Raw genomic sequence first — 24,976 nt, 5'->3', positions numbered from 1 at the left:
TCCATCCCTAAAATTACAATCAACTTTATGTGCTGTAACGTGTCAAAATGTAAAACAATGTAGGCCTACTTTTATTTTACATATTATTTTTACGCACTGTAAAAATAATATGACAAATAGGTCTGTTTCTCTTAGCCACTCTTAGAAACAGGAAAAACACTTCTGATCTTCAGATGGCTACAGAAACACTTTATTTTTATTTTATTTTTTTTGCCAAAATCTCTCCTATAGCAACTGTCATAGCAATAATACAATGTAATTATAACTGAGACTGTGACAATAAACCACATTTATCTTGCTCAGTGAGGCTCAACTTGTACATGTTTGGAGCAAATGTATTCAATTTAAGTCAGTTTTTCAGGTTTTCATCACTAAACTTACACAGGCTGTTTACTGTATATAATGTGGGTAGAGAGAAAAACTAAAATAATTGGGTGTGAAATGTACCCAGTCAATCCCCAAGTATGAGTTATTTGCCAAATAAAACAGATAAGCGATACCTTTATCCATAACAGTGACACGTGAGGACATAAATCCCCAAACTATGTTTCATGAAAGCTTCACACACATGACTTTTATTCACTTCCAGATTCTAGTAGAGTATATTGAGGAGATTATTTCAGGTCTTTTGACCTTCACTTTCCTTGCTGTATGAGAGGAAATGTATGAATAAAATAAAAGGACGCTTTGATCTCCGCGGCTACGGTTAACAGCTGATGACGGATGTAACATTGGAGGCAAAGGGAGTTACTGCTGCGAAGGTAAACGGATGGGTTGACTCCACTATTACTCATCTTCAAGGAGAAGTTGAACTCAACATCAAAGCTCAAACAACCAGAATCTTTTAAGGCTTATAATCGATCAAGATGTCAAGCCGCTCTCCACAGGAATAACCAGGCTATAATGGCACACGTCTCCAGCTGCTGCAGTTTTTCAATGAGACGGAGGCTAATGCTAGATATAATTTTCATGTGGTTTCTTCAAATCTTCAAACTGAACCTAAGACTGTTTTGCATCTCTGACGGTGGATTTAACTGTGTTTAAATCTCCCACTTGATCTCATTAAACAAATACCTCAAAGTGCCTGAAGCCTCCACTGTTTATTTTCAGAACCGAGGTTTTGATTATGGACGAAATCTTAAGGACATCCACTTTCGCTCCCCGGGAATATTTAAGCTGAGATAACAGGTTTGATTTGAGTCTTGGGATTTAAGGATGTGAAACTAAAAGCTCGTTGTCAGAGAGAATGCAGGCGGAACAGGATTTGAGAGGATGAAGGAGGCGAATGGGTGGATCCCGGTGACATTTTAGATGTCAGGGTTTCATTTCCAGGAGCTGCTGTGGGTGCTGAGTGAAAAGGAGATGAGCTGCCAGCAGCAGGAGCTCACAACCCTCGTTGGAGTCCAACCCTCGGCATGATTTCTTTAAGTGAACAAGACCAATAAATTTGATTTCTTTTACACCCATAATTGTGTCAATGTGTGAAAGAAAGTAGACTTCTTTCTTTCAAAAGGTACAGAGTTCCTACTAACTCTTTATGTTCAAATTCCAAACTTCTCCAGAATCAAATCTTCAGAGTACTGAAGGGATTGACTGACAGAAGTATGAATGGATGAAATGACCGGAGCTACATTCACAGAGCATTGCCTCAATTATGACTTTTTTTTTTTCCTGAAATCTCTTTTTTTTTGGCGTTCAGGAGATTATAACAAAACAAAGGAAGATAAGAAAAGAGAGATGTTGTCACTGCTTACTTCTATCATTGCTTGTGTCTGGCTTCATCTGTTCCAGAATTATGATCCATGTTTCACATCAATTACATAAAAGTTGGACAAATTACAACATGACCGTTCACAGAGGAGACACCTTGGAAACTATTGGATGTGTATCCAATTTAGTACCACATATGGAAATGGAAAAATCTGAGTTTTGAGGGGAGAAAAAAAAATCGGAATTGGGCCGTTCAGACTGGCATGAAATAATCAAATATGGGTAAGGGAAGTTACCTGGTGTGTGAATGTAGCCAAAGCGAGACAAAGTCAGAAGGGCTGCATGATGTTGGATGGATGGAGTGACTGATGGAGAGACATAGATAGAAAGACAGACTGCCAAATGGACAGACGGATGGCTAGGACACTTAGACAATCGGACGGGAAATCAAAAGATGAAAAACTAATATTTTTCAACAAATACTTCACTTTTCCAGACTGTGTAGAAACCTTGAAAGTGTGTCTCTCCTACTCTCCATTATATAGTACAAAACATCCATCTGACCCTAACTAAGTGATTTGGCTAGGTTCATGCTGCTGTTTTAGGATTCGGTTACATAGTGAAGATTACCAAGAGATTTCTTGGAAACTGAACAAAAGAACCAAAGCTCACATTTGAAATAATCATCTCAGGTTATTGAAAAACTGCTGGCGAATTATAGTTTCTGAATGAACCAGACTAAACACAGACAAGATGTACATCAGTGATGGATTGTTACTTATATCCAGCTATGTATGCATTCTTAGCAAAGGTTCTGTGGTGTTAATCAATCACTGAGATTCTTCTTTGTTTGCAGTGAGCTGTGGTTAAAATGAAGCGTTTGCATCAAAGGAAAAGTGTTCAACAATAAATCAGACACACTGGCCTTCTAGATGGCGTTTAACTTGATTGAAATAATAGAATAAATACTCTGTTTCTATCAAAGGAAGCCTAAGAAAGTCAGAACAAGGCAGCTTATGAGCTGCAAACTGTAAGTTGTTAAAAGTTGGACACACACACTCTCAAAGCTTTCTAGGCATGAACTGTCTCTGCACTATGAGAACTGACTGCGTGGTTCCACCGCGCAAAGATCTCTCACTGACCGGGAGCCAAAATGGCCACCAGAGGCTGAGGTTGACTGGGATCTCTGGTTGCCAGTGGCCCATGACCGCACTGGGAATAAAGAACCAGTGAGGGCAACTGAGGAGCTGGCGTCAGGATACAATGGAGAAAGAGAAGGCGCTCCGGGTCCTCATGTTACTGCTGCTCAATGATGGCAACAATGGATGCTTCTGTCAAGGAGAAGGAGTTTCAGGGGGAACTAAGAAAGGAGGGAAGCCAAGGAGAGTCATATGGGATGGAGGTGATGTGTTCAGCTCTCATTTCAAAGAAGAAAAAAAACAGATCAAGCCTGACGGAAAGTTCTTTATGTAATTGCTCTGAAATCCCAGTTTTTCTTGGATTACAATATGAATGTTCAGTTTGACTTATGTATCTGTCAGAGCTACTGCACAGCTGCCAATTCTTCCAAAGCATTGAGATGAAGGAATCAACTCCTCTGGAAAACTTTGACAATACCAAAAAACACTCAGAAAACAGCTGAAAAAAAGTCATAAAAGTGGACCTCATATTATCTCAGTGCTGAGTTCACAGTTGGGTTATGTTCTTTTTTTGTTCCTGTTACTTAGTTCAAACTGGCATCAGATAGATGATTTCCACAATTATACTGTTATCAGTTTTAAGGAATCGTATTGCATACATAATTTGTAGTTGTGGCTTTTCCAGATAAGCTGATGAATCTGTAGGAAAATATGTCATTTTTTCCAGAGAAGTTATTACAGACAGGCACAGTTTTACTATTTGCAGGAGCAAAAGCGAAACGTTTAGACTCGAATGCCACTGGTAAACCTTTATTTCATCTTTATGTCAGTTATTGGGACTCAAATTCAGACCTAATCTTAAACACTGCACCAAACTGACTCAAATTTATTTGATGTGTTGGACTTTGTTTCAGGAGAAGAACTTTGCCCACACAGGCAGGAAGTCATGAAGTTCAGAGCTTTTAATAAAAGGCTGGCTGCATACTTTGTAATTCAGCACACAGGAAAAGATTTGAACATCAATCCCGTCACTCCTCACAAAAACTCCTGACCTGGTGACATCACTTCCCCAGAGGACTGCAGGAAATCAGAGGTGAGCCAGTGAGTAAACACAGCGTAGGGTTTGGGGAGAAAAAGGGGGGCGGATGAGCCTGTCAGTTAAGACAGGAGGTGACGTGTGCTGCCAAAAAAACATTCTGTGATTTCTAGCTGAATGCATACAGGGTTCTGCAAAAGTATTCGTAACCCTTGAACTTTTTCACAAATTGCCAAATTACACCCAACAATCTTCTTTATCCTAAATTAACTGTGACAACAAGTACTGCATATAGTGGAGAGGAAAGAAATGGTACATATTAGCCATTTTTTTCAACAAATTGAAATCTTAATGTTTTGGTATGGAACCAACTTTTGACTTAATTAGAGCTGCAAGTTGTTTGGGGCACAGATTGGGGTTCAAATTAAGTGGAGAGCTTCTGTAAACAGAAACTTTCAAATCTTTCCAAAGATTCTCAATTACATGTAGGTTTGGAAAGTAACTGGCCAATTTAAACCTTTCTACAGTATAACCTACTGTCTGTATGTTTAGGGTCATTGTCTTGTTGGAACCTCCACACAAATCTCAAGTCTTCCAGCTTCCCTGTCTATGAAGAAAAAAAAAAAACATCTTCACATCATAATGCTGCCACTACCATGTTTCACACAGGGAATGGTGTGTTCTGTGTTATTTTTTTGCCTCGCACATGCCTTTGCATTTCGGTCAAAATGTTAAATTCTGGTTTAAGCTGAGCAGAGCAGCTTTGTTTAAAAGTTCGCTGTGACCCCTGCAAAAGTTCAAGGTGTATGAATACTTCTGGCACTGAGCAGACAGATGGAGCACAATAGTCGTATTGTTGGATTCACAAATGGCAACATGAATGAAAACAGGAGGAAACAAACGTTTGCTTTGACTTATTCTACTCACTCTAGAAAATACTAAGGTATGCCAAAAAGAAAAATGTAATTAAGTAAAAAAAATAAAAAATAAAAAAGAAATAACTGAAGACATTGTTAGTTTGTCGATGAGAATTTCATTCAAATATGCAAGTGGGAGTAAAAGCTAGGAATATGAAGAATTTACCTCTCATTGACAATTCAAACTGTTCTCCATTTTTATTACAGTAAACGTTCCTTCCCTTAAATGTTTGTTATTGACATCCTTCCTTGATTCATCTCTGTGCTGCTTGCAACATCAGTGTGGAAATATTAACAGGAAAATAAAGTACAGTAACACGAGCAAAATCAAACCACAATTGCCTAAAGCAAAGATGTGTCGAGTTTAGACCCCCTCCTCCCTTCCAAAACACAAACACACAAAGTTTACAGTGTAATTTACAAGGGTTTGTTGCAGAGATCACAGATCACAATCTGAGCACACAAAAGGAAAAAGACAGGAGGACACATGTTTCGGCTGAGTGGCTGCTGAGCAGACATCAAGGGCGTGAAGATGCATGTTTTAACATGAGCGCGGCTTCCTGGTAAAAGTACAATAATCCATGAAGAGAGTGATTAAGAGACGCTAAAGACAGGCTCTGTGGTGAAACAAAACACTACTATGCTAAGAAGCTCATAAATAATCCCTCTTTACACACGCCGCTGTCAGAAATGTCTAAAGGACACAGAAAACAAACAGAATAGGCTTATGTTTTTGTAAAATATCAAAACACATTCATCCGGTAGTTAAACAATGTTGCTAATCAGCTGTTGACATCAGATTGTTTTCACTTTCAGCATTTGGCACAATCCTTTATGTACTAATGTGGCCAGTAGCTACACTAGTTATTTGTCACTGTAAATATGGAAAACAGATTGAGAAAAATATGAAAAGACATTCAATAAGTTAAGACCTGCAGTCAGACATTTACATGCATAAAAATGACAAATGGTTCGGAACATTCCCAACGAACGTGCCCATGCAGGACTCCATGTGGTTTCACACTGGGCTCCCCACAGCGGCACCCTGAATGACTGCAGAAAGGTGGCTTCATGGTGGTGCCAAAATATTATCCTAAATGAGGCTTTATGTTATTTTGTGTCAGTCCTCCGAACCGGAGAAACAGGCAGATCAGGATGGTCCCACCTGGGCTCTATCCTGTAGCTCCACTTAGGGCCTAGTCAGGGATGGATACATTTTACGCCAATAACCCAAGTTGGCATTTACCACCAGAATGTGCCTGGAGAAAAAACCAACCTGGAGAAACAACCTGCCTCCTGTGGTCCTACTTTGGACTTTCACAGTGAAGTCCACTTGTGTCTAATGTTTGGTACCAGGGTGCCTACAGATGTATTATCCCATATGGGTCCTACATTGTGGTTTCAACAGGTTTTGGCTAACAGACCACCATGGCCTCACATGGAGCATTTTGCTGTGAGGGAGGACTGAGGACGGACGGACGGACGGACCTATATCTATATATGTGCCATAGGACAAGTAGTCCTGCTTTTCATTCCGGTATATCTGGGCAAGCTAAACCCAGATGTGGTCCATGTTTATTGCTACTCCCTTAGTCCAAAGAAATGAGCATCCCACTTCATCCTTGTTTGGGCCCTAAATATTGAGCCCACTCAAGGCTGATTGCTGGTTTCATGGATGAAACCTGAGTAATGAAATGAAAGTAAAGGAATGTGGGCAGCACAGAGATGTAGATCCCACCATCTAATCAGAGAAAATTCATGACATTAATCTCCTGCTCAAAGACGGCTTGTGTGCAATGAATAATACATTTATGGGGGTAGAAATTAAAGGGAAAAGGAAAAACAAATGCTGATTTAAACACACAAACCATCCTCAGTGAAGCACTGAACCCCTTTTCACATGCGAGATGAGTGACAGTAATGACTTCGTGTTTCTCTTGAAGCGACAGCATTCAGTCATCCAAAGCCCTCTAAAATTCACATGAATGTTACTAACACTTTCACTCATGGAAAAAGTTTAATACTTTAGCTGACACTTAAGCTTGACATTTAGTTGCATTCTAAGTGAAAAGAGACCTATTTCAGAGTTCATTGTGCAGAATGGCCTCCAGTCATATGCCCGCAATTTGGTGGGCGCCACGGCTGATGAAAGTAAACTTGATTGAAACAGTGATCTCTGTGGACAAAAGGAAAAATCCCATCCTTTATCAACTTTCTTAACATGAAACTGTATTGACCCTGTTAAGGTCTACAAATAGGGAAATATCCTCACTCTTACATGCAGGTTTCTGATCCAAACCTCTAACAAAAGCTTTCACTTATACCAAGAAATATTTAGGGGACACTGTGGCCGTCTGTTTCCCTCACATCACCGCTAAGCATACATGGGAGTATGGGTCTTTTTTTTCCTGGTCGGGAGCGTGTTCGGGGAGGGGTGTGTTTGCTGGAGGTTCAGGGCAGAGTTCAGGGAAACCCCGCATACCCAAATGTAGGCCTCGAAACCCTCGGGGAGAAACTGTGATTCACAAACCGTACACACAGACACTCTAACCACAGACTTTACCAGACATGACCTTGACCAGACCTGCCAACAGGATCACCAACAGACTGACACAAGGGAATCTGGGAAACAGGAAACAGGAAGTGGGCTATGTCCAATTGGAGTGTGAAGGCTCCGCTAATAATGTAAGAAAACTGCTGCGTGTGGCAAAGCGTGTGCAGATGGACTTAATGTCTTTGTAACAACCACTAATGTAAATTGGTAAAATAGTTAAAGCAGTCTCGTCCCCAAGAGTTTGCATGTGTGTGATGTAAGCAGCATTTAGCATGAGGGCAACTGAGCTCACAGGGAGTTGAGTGGGGGGGGGGGGGGGGGTATTGGGATCTCTGGTTTCAAACAGTGCCGGTGCCCTGGGACCAGGCCATGTCAAAGGGCCTGTCCCTGATGAGCTATATTACAGCCCCAATCTCCAATCAATCAGCGCCACCCTAAAAAGAATCCACAACAAGCCAGCAATTAAGCCCCACAGAGGATTTAACCAAACATGTGTGAGGGAGTGGGTTTGTAAGAGTGACTGTGTGCAAAGTTCTCTAGCTCTGTGATTCATGTGTAAGGGCCTGTGGTGAGACGGTGCAGTCTGCTCCGGATGTGCAAAGTAAAACACACAGGGGTGAAACTGTACCAGTAGGGTGTCTCCACTTCTCAGAATAGGTTATATGGAATTTTGCCAAAATACTGTTTTGACATTAATTATTGTTCAGGATTGATTGATAACAGCAAAGGCAATCTGGGAGCTTTACAAAGTCACCATTGGATAACTTGATACAATTTAAGAAGTTTAGTCGGGCAACAAATATTGAATACTAAAATTATTCATATTTGAATCAGGTATATTAATTTGTATAGGAAACTAAGCTACTCAGATACTTAAACATGCTAAAAAAATTCTTTAGGTGTCCCTTAATTCTTAAACTTCAATATTTTCCACTCAGAAATCTTAATTACTGAATTTGTTTCATCACTGTAGTGTGAGTTAAACATATTTTAAAAAAGTGACATAAGAATTGGAGAACTCAGCCCTCGTATGAGTCTCACAAAGTGCTGTTAAAGTGGGTCAGTATGTAGCAGAGGAATACTTTCAGAAACTGAGTGGGCCTGTCATCCCCCCTCAGCCTGAATGGCTGCAGCACTTGTGGCGCGAAGCAAATCATCATCTGTCCCGGCCAACATCTGAGAACCACAGTGGTGTTGACACTGGCTCTGAGGTGAGCGGGAGTGAAACCGAAATCCAGAGTTTCTCAATGCGCCACACACAAGTTCTAGGTTTGAGTTAAGAGCCTATTGTGACCAAAAACAGCACTTACTCTATGCAGTGGGCTGAAGGGTTGCTGAGTGGGTCAAGACACTGGTTTTTAAAAGGTGGACTTGGATTACAACTGCATCTATCTCAGACTGAAGGACACTTTTGTGCCTCATCTCAGATTTTACACAGATAAAAACAGTGTAAAAAGCTGGGCAAGTTGTCTTACGGGGATAGTGGGACTACTTTTTTCAGTGTCTTCTGAGAATACTACAGCCAATTGTTTTTAAATGTCTTGTATGATTAAAGAAACAAGAGCCGTCACTCGGTATGCTTTAGATGTGGGTTTCCTTACAGATGAATAGAGCCATGATGTGTCTTTTCCTGTCTGGGTGTTGGTGGGCTAACCAGTTGCTGTGTATCCTTATTCATGTTGCAGTATACGCACATCATTCTTATATTGTAAAAAAGAAACGTATTATGATATTTGATCAAATCTTCTGTTCCGTACTTCTTGTGGAGGAAGTGCTGCTGTGTTATGCCTTCATAGTTTTGTGATGTTAAGAGGAGTTAGACATTTTCCTGCCATAGGATAAATATCTTAAACTCATTTTAGAGAAGAACCACTCCAGTCTTTTTGCTCCAGGTTGTTTTCATTTCACTCAAACCTCTCTCTATTTTGCACATGAAAACAGATAATTTCACACAAATGTGTTTATCAATTGTGTATCCATTCATTTGTGTTGGTAGAAAAGTGTTTTGATCAACTGTAGTGAGTAATAATCATAAATATTTCAACTACAAATTGCATGGAGTGGTTTGTTTTGAGGTTGCAAATGGATGAAATAAAAGGTAAAAGTGCAATTACGATATCTGGCTACAAATGGGAGTAAGAATTGAAGAAGCTGGGAAATTTGACATGGTGACATGCTTACATTCTGTTTAGAAGCACTTGCTTCACCTAAAAACAAATATTGCAAATGAATGCAGACCACAGTGGTCTGCAGTGTAAATAGCTATAGACATCTAACATAATAGTAGCTAGTGTAAAACTTTAGAAACTAGTATTTACAAGAATACCAAAGAAACTTTGGAGATTTGTACTCTTTGGAAATGTAGAACTCTCCTTCTCCTTAAAAGCTAACCGCATTTATCCTTGGATAAATGCGGTTAGCTTTAAGCTTGAGAATTCGTAAGAGCTAATCTCCATTTCTTTTGACTGAAGAATTACTTAGGCAGCCCTCTGATGTTGGTAAGGCTTTGCCTTTTTACCAGATGGTTCCTCAATATGGTTGCAAGGGGAATAGTTGTTGAAGCTCCTGCAGCTTTTTATTTAGAAGAGAACCACCCAAGCAGCATGAATGGATTCAAGCACCGCCTGCCACTTCACACTTACTCACCCACTCAGCTTTATTTCTACCTAATGTTTAACAGTGCTGGAATAACTTGTCACTGCGAAATTGCAAACAACCATTTTACATCCATTTTGAGAAGAAAGTGTCTTTTAGAACATGATACTGACTAGCTCTAGTTAAATAAAAAAAAAATACATAAACTATATTAAGAAGCTAGCTGATTGTACAGTGATGAGTGGTGGAAACAAAGAATGTCACATTACAAAAACCACTGCAAGTGATGAGAAGAAATATAAGAAAATGTGTTTGTTATAAAAGTGCCTCTGGGGTCAATAAATTTGAAAGGAATCTGTAATCAACACTTAATATGAAGAGAAACCTCTGCTATTAACTTGGTTAAATATTTCTTTGTGGTTAAACGTTAATTGTGGTAAGCTTCAGCTTGGACGGCCCAAATCAGAGCAAAGTCTAATTGTAGACTTTAGATAATTAGCTAAAAAAAACTCTTTGATGGCATCTCTTTGTCTCCCTGCAATTTCAAATCAAACCCAGATGACTTGTTTATTGTCCAATTACCAGTCTTAATAAATCACTAGTTAATTGCAGACGCTGTAGCTACAAAAACTGCGGTGTTCAGGAATGAATCACCTACGATATTCCGATTGCTACACACGTAGGTGAAATGTGCTCAGGCAAGGCTGATAAAGCTTAAAGATCAACTTCTCGTGACATTTTTAAATCATCACACATTCGAGAAACGAATTCCTTAAGGCAATTTGTCAGTCAACTCCACAACTGCAGAAGGTGAAGACATACCGGCTACAGTCCTGTCCATGAAAAGCCAAGCGGCTCTCTCTTTTTTGTCTTCAAAACTTTTTGAATCTCTGACTGCATAATTGGATCGTCAGTGAGCTGCACACATGTGCTCCAAGGTCGATTTAATACACTGTGCTGACAGCTGGCTAATTACAGCGCCATCTGCGGCACGTCGGCTGTTTTCTTGCCCAACAGTCGCATGCAGACATGCTGGGCCTATTCACACGATCCACACGCGATGAGGAAGAATTATACTACATATGTGTTTATATTATATCAAAGTTAAACACACCTGATTGGAGTAATCGCTTCGAGTGTTCAAGTTACACCCAAGCAAGATCTCAACTGGAAAATTAATTGCAAATTGAAAAAAAGGCTTATAAAAAAGGACTTAATGGATTGCAAAGAAACACTAGCAAAGAAATTTGAACACATCTACTTATCCAAAATGAACTAAAATGGCACTTAAAACCATTTGATCTACATATAAACCAACTTAGAATTACACAAACTTTAATTGACAGCAGCTAGACAAACTCCAATGAAGTTTAAGGAACTGCCTAAGAAAAGAACAGAGTGCAAATCCCATCAAAGTCAGGCAACTGTTTGTTAAAAACAGGAAATATAGAAGCAATATAAAAGAAGGTTCAGGATGAGCAAGAAGCCGAGACAAAAAGAATGCAGTAAAAACAGATCACAGAGAATCTGTTCCTTGTTAAACCTGCCCAGTCTTTACTCTTCAGAATAGGGTGGACTGGAGAGGAAGAAGAGGCACAGCGGAGGGAAAAATGGAAAAAAAAGCAAAGCAGCTATTTTTGTAATTGCTCTTTTTTCAAGCTGGTGTTGAGAGAAACGTGGTGGGGAAAGTTTTGAGAAATTTAAACAGCCTCGACAGCCTGGGTGTAGTGGTATTAATCTTTTCAGACGGCAAGAAAACCCCTATATTATAAACACAGACAGAGACTCCGGGATCAGCAGCCGTGCAGCATAAACTCTGTTTATGGCTACTGTCAGATTAGGAACTTCTATATCCAGAAAGTAAACATTTATTGGGAAATACAAATTAATAAATTTGGGCCTGCTGAGCAGCAGAAAGGAAACAGAAAAAAAAATTCTTTATGTCTTTAAATGTTTATAAAACTGGCACTGTGTATTTATTTAAAAGTGGAGCTAATTGGGACAACCACAATACAGAGAACCTGGAAAGTACAACCCAGTATTAATATCACAAGCACTTTGGTGGAGGTGAGGTTTTCCTTCAAAACTTCACAGCGAAGGGAATAAGTAGAGTGATGAAATGAAGTTTCATGTTAATTAGACCAAAGTAAGACAAAAAATCCTAAACATTACAATACAACTAACAATAAGCAAGTAAAGGTCTTTATTGTTTGCATTATTTATTTTTCAGCAGGTTCACCAACATGTTTACTGTGTAGCTTTTGGAAACTTTTGGCCACATTTCATGTTGACATTTTTTTTGAAAATAGTGACTTTTGAGAGCTTACAAACAGTTAAGAACTTGTTTGCACTTATAGCCTTTTTCGCATTTTCATTTTTTGTCTTAATACAGATCATTTTGTCCTGTTAAACGTCTTGTAAACCGAATACTATATTGTCTTGTGAGATTCTTACAAATCTGTTTCTGTTCTATTAGAATCAACCAAATCTTCCTAAACTTGGACTGTATTAGAATTGGGATAAAGCTTTTTTATATACCAGCCAGACAGAATGTCTCTATATGTAATTAAATATGAAATAGAAGGTATGATACATAATCAAAACCTTTACAGTTTAAGCCACCAAGACACAAAATTTAACCTGCTAAAGCATATAAATTAACAAAATATAGATATCAATGATAAAGAACCATTTCAGGAGTTATTAGCTGCTTCTGATGCGACTTAACTTTAAACCTCCTGTCAGCTAACACAGCTAATCACATCTGATTGCCACAGACCCAAGAATCAAAGGAAAACATGCAGCACTGATGACACCATCCTCCTACTCTGAAAAGGCTGTTTTTCTTTTCCTCCTTTTACCCTCAATGTTTCCTCCACAACCATCATTTTCTGCAGATGAAGAAAAAAATGGCAGCACAAAGAGCAGAAAAAAATAATGATATGGTAAGTTGGGGGAGACTAATAAGAAGTAAGCAAGATTTTCTTTCTACCCATATAAGCAATTGTAAATAAATTTCCGCAAGGCAAAAGTTAGGCGAAAGGAAAAAATACTGTTGACATAAATCGAATAAAAGATGAGATTATGGGGCTTTTATCTAAGGTGCAACAAGAGTTAATGTCATCCATTGTAATTGAAGAACAGAAAATAGCTGTCTCCTGTTGCTCCTTATTTGTTTGGTTCAGAAGTTGCAGTATTAAGCAAAGTAAAAGAGCAAAACTATTTACAAATGCAATCTGTCTCACCAATTTAATCAGCTTTATCCCTTACATCTTTGTGTCCACACGTAAATCCACTCGCTTGTTCTGTTTGCAGTTTTAGCTTGAACTTCTTCCAAAGCCTTCACTAACCTTCCTAAATTAAGCAGCTACAGTATTTACTTAACTTTGTTTAAGCTTTTCTTAGGTGTCATTTCTATTTTTGAGACACATATTAAGCTGATTTGTGACAAACATTTCCCAGAAGCCCAAACAATTTTCCTGAATTAAATCTTGACTTCATTGGAATGTTTTGGCTTTAAAGTGATCAAAGTTTGCCCTTTTCAGATCACGGAACAATACGAAATGGCAAGACAGTGGAAATCGACAGATCTCGCAGCGGCCACATGCCTTCTATATCTAATTATTCAGCTCGAACTAAAAGATACTCGACTCATCTTTGTCTGATTTCAGTATTTGCTTCTCATTCTCCAAGTTTTGCATTAATAAATTGTTTCTTTTTAGGACAGAACTCTGGACAAATATAGAACAAATGCATGTGAATTTAGATCGAAAGAATTTATAATTAAACCTCTACAATAATCTCTACACAGTTGACATTTATTTATAATCTCTTCAATGGCGACAATCCCAAAAAAATGACAAAATATTCAAACTATTTGAATAGCTTAAACACCAAATAATGGTTGAAACTGTAATGGTGGCACTACCACAGAAGCTAACAGCCTTCCTGATCTCCTTTATTGGGGGTACTACATTGGTATTTTCACTCAACGTTCTTATACTATGAAAATGACACCAGCGCTAGCGGCATGCTTCCTGTAAACATTTCCAGACTCAAATTTTAGGGTTTAGCACTTTAAACTCATTTATACATAATAAAACCACTGAATGAAACCTATAATAAACAGACTGAAGGAGAAGATAAATGAATGGATGGCACTTTTAGAAAATGAATAGGAAAAAAGGCTGGCAATAACAAATACTTGCCCATACTTTGTTTTCTTTATCCCATGGTTATTCAGACTCATAGTGCACTGAAATTCCATACTTTACTAGACTGCATAGAAACCTTGTTATTCCTGTAACTAAGATCTGCTTTAATGCGCTTCTCTCCGTGACTTTAAGGAAGCTACACTGCCTGGACTCTGAGCTCTAACCTCTGAGCTGTCAGTTTGCCTGTGGCTAACCTTGAAACCTCACGCTTCAGGTTAGATACAAACACCCACACACACCCACACACACACACACACACACACACACACACACACACACACACACACACACCACACAGCTGTGATGTCCCGCTCACCACAGAGTGTATACTCTAGCCCAGCGTGGAGGGGATGGAAATCAGAGCACGGATCATGGCAAAGACAACACAGTACCTGAATTTCGCCTTGTGCTCAGGTTCAACACAGTGGGTGGTGTAAAACGTTTCCCCCCAAAATTTGTGAAGAACATTTGTTGATAGTAGAAACCGGGAAAATGTTAGTCACCATGTTTACCACCATGTTTGGAAGTAAGAAATTCTTCTTTTTTTTAGGGGGTGAAAAGTAAATGTGTAAACTTCCCAATCCCAAGGTTCTGCACCAGATGTTGGAAGTTTTGATGCTTGAACAGCTGCGGTATTAATAAGCAGGCGCAGGTCATCCCTTGTCATCATTAGCTGACCTCATCTCCGTGACGGCTGCCACCTTGACTCTACGGCTAATAAGTCGGGCGTGACACTAACGATGAGCAGCAGCGACAATCAGCACAATATCACTGTTGTTCTGCCGCTGTGCAAACAGGCCGCTGTCTGTTTAAATGAAGTCTGTAATGACTGTAATGACTTACCAGCTCACAGTAGTTTTTGCTTGACTGCAACACATTAAACATGTCAGGGTAAGAAGGAAATAAACCAGTAAATGTTCATTTTCTCCCATTTTTGGGGGGGACATCTGTATAGTAATGGGTCTTGTTCAATGTGTTATTGTTCCTTAAATGTAGCATCTCTGTCCCTTTGCAGCAGATGCAAGAAGAAGGTAGTAAAAGTCTGAAAAGACGCCCAAGGTTTGATTTTGCAGTACAGCAGTACCAGTATTCAAGGCCCTGCATGGTTGGACCAAAGTCGAACTGATGCGTAGTAACGTGGTTACGAGATATTTGTTTTTGCACTCTGCCTTCACGGTCCGCAAGACGGTAACCACAGCGATTATGGCAGAGAGGAATGACTCAGAAGTTCGTCGGAGGAGGATATAATGATGGTGGTGGTGTTAGGGGTGGACGACATGAGGTCGAGAACAAAGTGATGCGATTTTGGTCCCTCAATTGTGACAATGAGAACTGATTTTGCCACTTTGGCTCGACCATGCAGAGCCTTTTAGAGATCACAACCACCCATCAATAAATGAAATCTGCAAATATTTGATACACCATCTGAAGATGCCTATAACCTCCTATTTCAATAGTTAAACACAAAATACACCTTCATATGCATTAATAAGCACAGCACAAAAAGTTTTAGTCACAACTACAGGAGCTAACATCTGATCTTCCTTATGTCCTCTCTTGGAAATACAACCAATCTACACCAAGGAAAATGACTGGCACTCCTGGATTGGCTGCTTTGGCAATGCCAGCCAATGCCAAGCAGAACAGAAGCTAGGTATTTTAGCTTTCCAAGCTATATTTTCTTAGATATGTGCTTCCGAAAAAATCTGTGAATGTGAATCCGTGAATATGAGATGGTTATAGTAAAGGATGGACTTTTTGCTGATTTATAGGATTGGAAAATTCAGAAAGTAAACCATGTTCACCTGGAAACATATTTAATAATCAAGGAGCCATATGAAACTGAAATCAGACTCCTCTATTTTTCTCCTTCTGCAAGTTTCATTTTAGTTCATTTAGACTGCATAAATAGGTAAATGCCTCTGATTATCTCAAAGAAAGGCACAATCGGTTTAGAATTAAAAACAAATGACAATAGCTAAAGCACACATAGAAGGACTTGTGTACGACTCTAGGTGACTGTGTATTCATTTATCTCAGCAAGGGGGTGGATTTACTAAATGCACGTTATCCAATCAGCGGTCGGAGATTAGATGTGCAGAACGCTGTGTGGAACATGGCAGTGAGCCTCGGCATAATGTCACTGCGGAAAGTCATCCAGGCTGTGTCCTTTGATCCTCAGAGAATCAAATCAACAGACAGAGTTTGTGGTGTTTTATTCAATAAAGCTGAGGAAATGTCAAAACAAAGCGAAAGAAAACTTCCAGACTCAGAATGAATTTTCATCCTGACAAAAGTGTTTCAACGGCCAAAAGAATGTTCTCGGTTTGGTTTCATTTACCACCCTGAAGACCCCCTCCGTGTTCTGCTCATGTTGAGCAATCAGTGCTGTGGCTGGTTCTGCTGTACGCTCACACAGCTGGCAGATAACTGGGTTACTATTTAAGGCAATAAAATCAAAACCATAGAGACAGATGAGGGTCATTCTGCCATTTTGTGGATTTGAGGGAGCAAAGATTTAGTGAGAGTTCAGGGAGGAAGCATCTATAGCACTTTGTATACATGTTAATATTTTAGTTTATGTCTTGCCTAGTGGTCTCAATTATCCAGGCAGGCTGTGGTTACAAGCTGGACATCGTGTTTTTGCACCAGCATCTGTGTTGCAACTGGTGTGCATCCATTGGTCTGCTTGATTCCACATTCCAATGTTAGCTGAGAGTAAACAGTAACCATTTAAATTTGAACCATGTGAGCTTACAGAGCTGAAGAAGAAAAAAACAAAACAAAATGCTTTCATTTTTACTTGACTAGATGAATGCAGCATGTTGCTTTTACGAAGAACCAGAAATCAAAATGTTCCTTCGCCCCCCTCAGAATCAGGGAAGAGAGATCACACCAGACCTGTGCTGCAGAAGTCCTACTGCCCCCCAGGAAAATGTGGGCTTGATTGTAAAATTGTGTTGCTCCTTCCTAAGGCCAAACGTTGTCTGGCGAACACATTTCCTTTGGCTGTGCTTTTAGCTGTTGAGCCAGCTGGAGCACTCGGGTCATCTGGAATAATCTCTCTAGTTGTTGAAGAGTGCCTGTAGCTACTGGAGCAACTGCCCCGACAATAACCCAGTTAAACAGTCGCAATTCTACTTTCTTCGCCATTTAAATCAGATTCATTTCACATCGGTCAGTTTTCCACCAGACATGCTTGTTTTTGATATTACATCTGTCCTTTCTTTATCAAAATGTATGTTGTTTTTTGTCATTTTTATTCACTTTGAAATGCCTTGCTGCTGACATGTGCTATACAAATAACATTTTGAAATTTGATTTTGATTTTATTTTTTATTTCTATAGTGTTTTTACTCTTAGGTTGTCGTGTCCGGCAGGATTTTCTATCACACTTTTTTCCTTCCACTTAACTTTCAATTGATCAGCTTGAATAAAGGACATGGAACAACCAGTCTCTTCTTTTGGAGCCTGTCAATGACGTCTGGACAACTTTTAAGTCAGCAGTATAACCAATAGCAGTAAAAGCCACAATGGCTATAGAATAACATTTTTACATTAAAGATAATTTTATTGCTCTGACACAATATTCAAGGTTTCTGAAAAACTGAATTTGGATTTTAATTTGCTGCAAGCTATAATCATAAAGTTAACAGATGTAAATATTTAAATTATTTCTTTGAGTGTGTACTGAATATAAGTATTTTTACATTACATTTTTAAATAGAGTTAAATTTGAACATCTAACCTTCAATTTATATTTATAACAAAATGTGCAATATATGGATCAAAATGATTATTTTCATCTTGGGGAAAAACCTGACAAACTGCCAAAGTTTTTGGTACAAATGTTTTCAGTCTTTTTAATGTTGTATGTCTGGGGGACAATTCACATTTTCTTGCATTTTCTTTCTGCTGTCCCTTTATTTGTAAACAATACAAATTGAATTGAATATTGGGAAAAAAAATGTTAAAAACATATGATTAACAAAAGTAATAGAAAAATCAGAACATCACACAACTTTATGAAATATTTTGGTGGATCTTTGTTTTTTGTTTAATCAGTGATATTTGTCTTGTTCATTTATGTGGTTTTTACTTTAGACACAGGCGAAACATGATTACTAAAAAAAAAATCATTCTTTTGGAACCCACGATTAGCATGAATCTCTTAGGTTTAGGTCTATAATTTATATAACTAAGTTATAAAAGTCTCAGATTCCCTGTAGTCTGCACTGCACGATCTGACAGATGGAAAGAAAAATGTGCAGAAGAAAAGCAACTTACGTTGGCCGTCCTGATAGAGGTGTAGGGAGTGGATCTGGAAAAGAAGACAAGGGGAATTTTATGACAGGATAAACAATATTGCTTCCAGATTTTCTCTATGCAAGCAGCCAACGAAGAGAGGAATCAGCTGGTTTAAGTGTTGCTGATGAGCTTGGAAAAGATGAGCAGAGGAAAAGCCTTGTCATTGTACAAAGATATATGTGTGGCAGTAAGTTTTTCTTTTCGTAAATCACTCAACAAGATCACTTAAGATGTTCTTACCAAATTTGACAAACAGAACCCCTGTTGTGGAAACGGTACCATGCACGTTGGTCGCAACGCACTGGAAGTAGCCTGTGTCTGTGGTGTCCAGGTTGCGAATTCGCAGGCGTGATCCGTACGACATGGACCGGTAGGAGACCCGCCTTGGCTCCTGCACCACTGGGGCGTCGTTTTTCAGCCAACGCACGACAGGCTGCGGGTTCCCGGACACACGGCAAATAAGCTCTGCCGTTTGGCCCAGCGACGTTGTTATGTTGTTCATGGGAGCTTCGAGCCGGATAAATGCCCCTAGAAGACAGACAGGATGAGTAGGATACAAAAATAACAGGATAAGAGTTGTATTGAGCAACATTACTGCCTTCAATTTCTATCTGTAGGTACTAAATAAAAGCAGAAGAGTTAGAAAATACTTAAAATCAGCTGGAAAAATTGGTGCAAAACAAATGATTGATTTCAGTCCCAAGGCTGGTTTTGCACATCATTCTGTGGTCACCTTAGCTGTGACACCTATTTTCACTTTTCATCGTAAGATGCGGTAAGAGACCCTGAGGTTTGAGTTACTTAAAGCAGAAGCTTATGAAGGAGAAGAACATAAATTATTGAAGAAGTTAAAGAACCCACAACATTTAGGTTTTGAGCCCGTTTTGAGTTGCTTTCTGAAGTGGTTAGGTTGCACACTAGCATTTTGCCAGCTTTTCTTTTCCTTTTGCTCTTTAAATAAATTCCACATCTTTACAGCACTTTTTCTAAAACACATCTAGGACAAGTTACAAAGCAAAAGTCAACTTTGAATAAACAAGTTACAAGTGTTAAATACTTGCATTATATTTTACCACATGATGTTACATAGCTCACAATTAGCTCAAGTAATGACGTTATTTCAGCATAAAACATGGTGTGTAACTGAAGGAACTTGTTCACAGAAAAATAATTTTAAAAAAATTCTCCTTTCAAATTTGTCCTAATAGTTAAAATCACAACAGGCAACCTGATTATTCTGACGAATCTGGTGTAAATTGCCCCATGATTTGCACATGACTTCTTTTTTGCATCAGTAACTGCAAATATTACAATGAAGACCAACAATTTAAGTCATTTGTATCTATTCTGGTTTTGTTTGGTTGCAGTTATCCTAGCATTGCTCCAGGCCCTGACGACACAGAGGTATCTCCCGAAAATATTGGAAAAACATCCGACTGCATCTGGGAGAAAATGACTCCCAGACTAAGGTTTCTGCTTCAATAAGAAAAGTATGTCATTTTAATGAGATAAAAGGAAAAATAAAGTTTCCCTTTAATTGTATGCATGATAATTACTTAAAGCGGGTAAACGGTGTTATTGCAAAGAGACGTTTGTCCAATAACGATGTTATAGGAAAAGAATTTTGTTTGTCTGTAGCTTAAGAATTAAATGGGGAATGCAAACTCTGGTTTACACTCATTTAGCATGTGCATGTAGCTAACTTCGCCCCTCTAACCATAAACATAGCTGCTAAGTATTTAAAAATGTAAGTAAGCCCTTAAATAAATGTTGTGGTTGCCATCTAACTGACATCGTACATTCCACATCATAAAGAAGACATTGGCCCAACCACAAGGCTAAAGGTGTTTATGTAACCCATTAAAACAAGTATGAGGTCCCCACCAGAACCAAGTTGGGCTTAAGCCAGGTTTTGGGGCAGTTTGCTGCATTTCGCAGCTTTCAGTACGTGGCAAAATGTTTGCCACAAAAATGTGAACACTTACAGAAGATAATGAAAATTGTTACTCTGAAATTACTCTGTATATTCTAACATCTAGACAGATGGTGGCATCCAATTGGATATTCACAAAACAACTAAAAACCCCTAAATCTGAACATAATATAAGAATGACAACCAAACACACTGGAGAAAACAGGACCAACTGTTCACTATAATGTTTTGCCAGAAATATCTACAGCCTTCCTCCACAACAAATCAAAACTCTCATTACAAATCCATGCAAAACAATGTCTGGTCCTTTACATTAAAAAATAATAATAATAAAAAAACCTCCACCATCCACTGGGGGAAAAATATTTATTCTCAAGTGTTTTACAAAAAAACAGGAAAACATGCAGTTATTATTTATGAAAACTAATGATATCATTTGTAATTAACCTACATTATGCACAGTTTTTTCTCATTACCACAAGTTTTGCACCAATCTCCCTGTCTTTGACACATCTGCTACTAAATCCTATGTCAAGTATAGGCAGCAAGAGTATTCAATGTCCATGCAGCATATGCATGATTGGCAATTGAAATATAAAAACCTACCAAATATTGCATTCAAGCAGTCCATTTTAATTCCACGCAATGGTACTGGAATGACAATGTTTATTACCTGATAATCGATAAGGTGCTGTTTGTTCTTAGCCTATTCAATAATAGGCCAAATGACTGTAATTAATATCAAGGTAAATATGTAATTGCAATACTTTTGAATACTACAATAACATATTATTATTAACCCACATTTTAATGACTCTTGACTTTCTTTTTCATCAATGCAGTTTCCCAACCATTTTATGTGAGCTGTTGCATTTTACGTACTAAAAATACACATGTGGTGGGCATCGAAGGCAGCTGGAGACCATGCAACTTCCCAGATATATTATTAGCATGCAGAGAAATATGATATCCGACCACAAATTGCATCCATGCATCCCTTTGCAATAGCGATTTTGCACACATTGAAACTACAGTGAAAATTGTGCAGCTATTACTGTAATTGACAATCCCCCTATTAATTTCCTAAAAGTTATTTTGTATTCATAAACATTGCATTTAAATGTGGAAACCTTACCAAAACACCTGAACAGAACTTCATTAAAATGTACATCAATAGCTTTAAAAACTATTATATAAAACTAAAGTCAACTCCTAATGGCTGAAAAGGAGAGATGATAATAGCAAGCAAATTTGCTCTGTGGGCACCAACTTATGTTTTACGACCAGCTATATAAATTATACACCTCTTTTAAGTGCCAAATTTACCAGAACCCAGAGTTTAACACTGATACATGGCATGCTATTTGAAAACCGGGAAAAAAAATGAATGCAAGATTATCTTCACCATATCTTTCCTAAATGTGGTTAGAGAAAAAAAAGCGTCCTGGAAGGTCACCTAAGAGTTTAATGTGCTGGAAAACATTGGTCTTAATGTCATAAAAAAACTCCGGAAAGTTCCTTCAACCCCAAAACCCAAGCTTAGGTATGCAGAAATGCTTCTGGTTTCACAAACTGGCCAAGACAAACAGAGGAGAAGAAGCACATGGAGGGGAAATCTCAAATACTCGTCGGATGAACATGAGTGTTTGTGAATAGAAAAGTTGGCGAGGAAAATATACTGTGGAGGTTTGTTCGAACTGAAACAGGGCGAAGCAAAATATTGCACTTTTACATCTACGCCACTATTAAAGGCTGAAGAACCCTCTGTACCCAAAAAACAAACAAAGACCACCACGGTTTCCTGTTTTCAATAAAGTTCCCATTAAGAATGTGTTTACAGGAATTGTCTTCTTTTCCATTTGGTGCTCTGCTTGTTTTTCATCCAACTGCAGCAATTTTCAGACTGGACTGCAATCTGGACTTAACAGGAAGTCAACCTGGACTAGGACCTCATATTTCCTCAAACTCCAAGAGTTCTACAATGTGAAAAATATGAACGGACGTATGTATACAATGGAATCAGTTTTCAGCAAGTTTTTTTTTTTTTTTTTTTTAAAGAAAAGGGCCTGTTTCTTTATGAAGTTCTGAGGTAGGGCTAAGACACTTTCTACTGTGCATATTAAGGTATATTTTAGTGTTTGAACTATTTAAATAGACAGTTTTAAGCATTTATTGAGGCGATATCAAGTATTTGCAGATTTAAAGCCATCAGTGAATGTTTCTGACAATACAAACTGGAAGAGAAGGAGTTTGTCATATTTCTGACTAATCCAAAGATGAGGAGCCAGATCATTTATTCAAATAAACTTTAGAGAATAAAAAGGGTGAACAAATCATAATGGTAATGATTTATGACAGAGTATGGGAGCTCAGAAAATCCCTCTCAGAAAGAAAACTCCCCATCTTTTTTTCCCTCTAACTCAAGTTTTCTTCTCCTACTTCTGAAGAATCATGGACCCTTCTATGAAAGGTCGACAAATATAGTCCGCTTTTGAACTGCGTATTAACTAAATCTATGTGAAGTAACAATTACAACACAAAATAGTAATGCATTAAATTATAATAATCCAAATAAGTCACAAAGAAATCCTGGTTAAACCAAACAAATCCTCAACTGAGCTGAAGGGGCAATTACAGAAGGAAAAACCGCTGCTGGGGTTGTACCACCAAAGAGAACTGCAGTGGCTGATGTGACCAAAACCTACAAAATGGCTACAAGGTCAAAAATGAAGGGCACCAAGGAATCGCTGATCATAGCAGCCCAGGGGAAGACTCGAGTTCTGTTAAACCCAAGACTTGACAAATGTCTGACAACATGTGGAGAACTCCACCAAGAACAGCAAACTTGTGTCAGTTCTCTCCCTTCTCACTTACTTTGTATTTGTCCTCCTTTGTCACTATATTATAAACAAACGTCTTCAATATTTGCAGATTTCAGTCTCTTCTTTATAGAGACCAAATCCTTCAGTAAATCCAAGTAAGACCATCTGGAAAAAATGTCTTTCCTCCATTACAACTTGTAATATTGTGATTTATTTTCTGCTACATAAAATGTTCATATCCTCCTTATGTTTTTTCTTCAACTCCTCCTCAACTCTACTGAAAAACATTTCCAGGCAGGAAAGTAACTAAATCTCACTTATTTGTGAAAAGGAGACAGCATAATAGAAACGAGAGAGTCTGCAGGAATCTAGACCCAGTTTCTGATGCGTTGTCTCAATGAAAAACTTGGGCCCTCTTTAAGATTTGATCTGACATTATAAAATGAGAAGAAAAGAAAATGTAATCCAGAAGTTTATGGAGCTAATTTGTGACATTTCTTTTTTAATCACAGCTTGTTTATGCAGCCATTTTGCTAATCTGCACTTTGTTTGTTTTTTTTTATTTGATTTGTCCTCTTTGATTATGTTAACATTTCCAATGCCTCAAAAACTCATCTAAGATAAGCAGCCATGACTGCGTCATTGTTTTTTTAGGCTATTTTTACTCGCTCTAAATAACATAACATTGTTTTCCTCTAATCTTCTGTGTCGTGTGTACTGAATTTACTGCATTAGCAGACTCACGTCTTTACAAGATAAAATGACCTCAGTGTGGAGGTCATCTCAGTTCAGATGGTTAATATCTGGTTTGGTTCTGGCCAAGCTGGGGTGTGTCTCCGCTGGCAGTGTGCTCCTCGCTATGTGGGCGTGAATGTGGGCGGGCTGTGTGGTTGAATCTCCATTGATGTCATTTTTTGTGTGTATCCTTGGGTGTTCAGTTTCTCCAAAATCGCTCTGTATATTTGTTTGTTGTGGGTTGCCTCTTCCACTTGACGCTGTACCTTCCACAAATACCATCTTGCTCATCAAGTGATAAAAATCCACGAGTCAGTCAGCGAATGCAGTCTGCTGCCAATCAAATCGCTTGCTCGCAATACCTGGTTTGACCCGACTTGTACCATCCCTGAGGTAATTCCACAAAAATGGGAATTACCTGGAAGAGCTGACTGGTGAAGAACTTGTTAATACTATACCCATGGAGAAGGGGCAATAGAAGACCAAAGAAAAAGTATTCATTGTGTCGTGTCTAAAATTGAGCTAAAGTGCAATTCCGACCAAACGAGTTCCAACAAGTCATCTGCTGCACCGTAGTCTTACTTTACGGAAACAACTTCACCATGTTTAGCGGTAAAACTACACATGGATGGGTGCAGATAAAGGTCAGCTGCAATGGGTGTCGCATTCATCCTGATGAGGGTATATGACTGTTCGACTGTGCAAGCTTACTCCTGGGTCTCTGTGATCCGAGTGCCAAACCATCAACAAAAAGGCATGGAGGTCTGCAGAGAATCTCTGCTTACATGTGCAGTCAACATTTAGAGGACCAAATTCTGCCCACTCGTTGGTTAACCTAGTATTGCATCTGAACACACACATACTTTTAAATGAGACAAGGTGCTTTTGCCAGAAGGCTGGGGGAGGAGGGTCAGAACAGTGACTCACTTTAATAGTGTTTCATTAGTTGGGTTGATGGAAAAGAAAATGATTTTTGGAGTGGTGTGTCTACGTACTCCATTAGCTGTTATAAC

At 38.7% G+C, this 24,976-nt stretch overlaps 1 protein-coding gene across 1 annotated transcript in view; it reads right to left on the bottom strand.

Annotated features, from left to right (window-relative positions):
• ror1 (receptor tyrosine kinase-like orphan receptor 1) overlaps positions 1–24,976 on the bottom strand; it is a 148,967-nt gene that overhangs the window by 19,303 nt on the left and 104,688 nt on the right. The window contains exons 3-4 of the mRNA XM_007550865.2: positions 18,714–19,001; positions 18,453–18,486 (exon numbers count right to left, since the gene is read on the bottom strand). Of these exons, the coding sequence (XP_007550927.1) occupies positions 18,453–18,486; positions 18,714–19,001 (322 nt within the window). The remainder of the gene's footprint in view (positions 1–18,452; positions 18,487–18,713; positions 19,002–24,976) is intronic.

The sequence above is a fragment of the Poecilia formosa genome, unplaced genomic scaffold (genome assembly GCF_000485575.1).
Source record: "Poecilia formosa unplaced genomic scaffold, Poecilia_formosa-5.1.2 Scaffold38, whole genome shotgun sequence".
Lineage (NCBI taxonomy): Eukaryota > Metazoa > Chordata > Actinopteri > Cyprinodontiformes > Poeciliidae > Poecilia > Poecilia formosa.
This window is presented reverse-complemented; position numbering and strand designations above follow the sequence as displayed.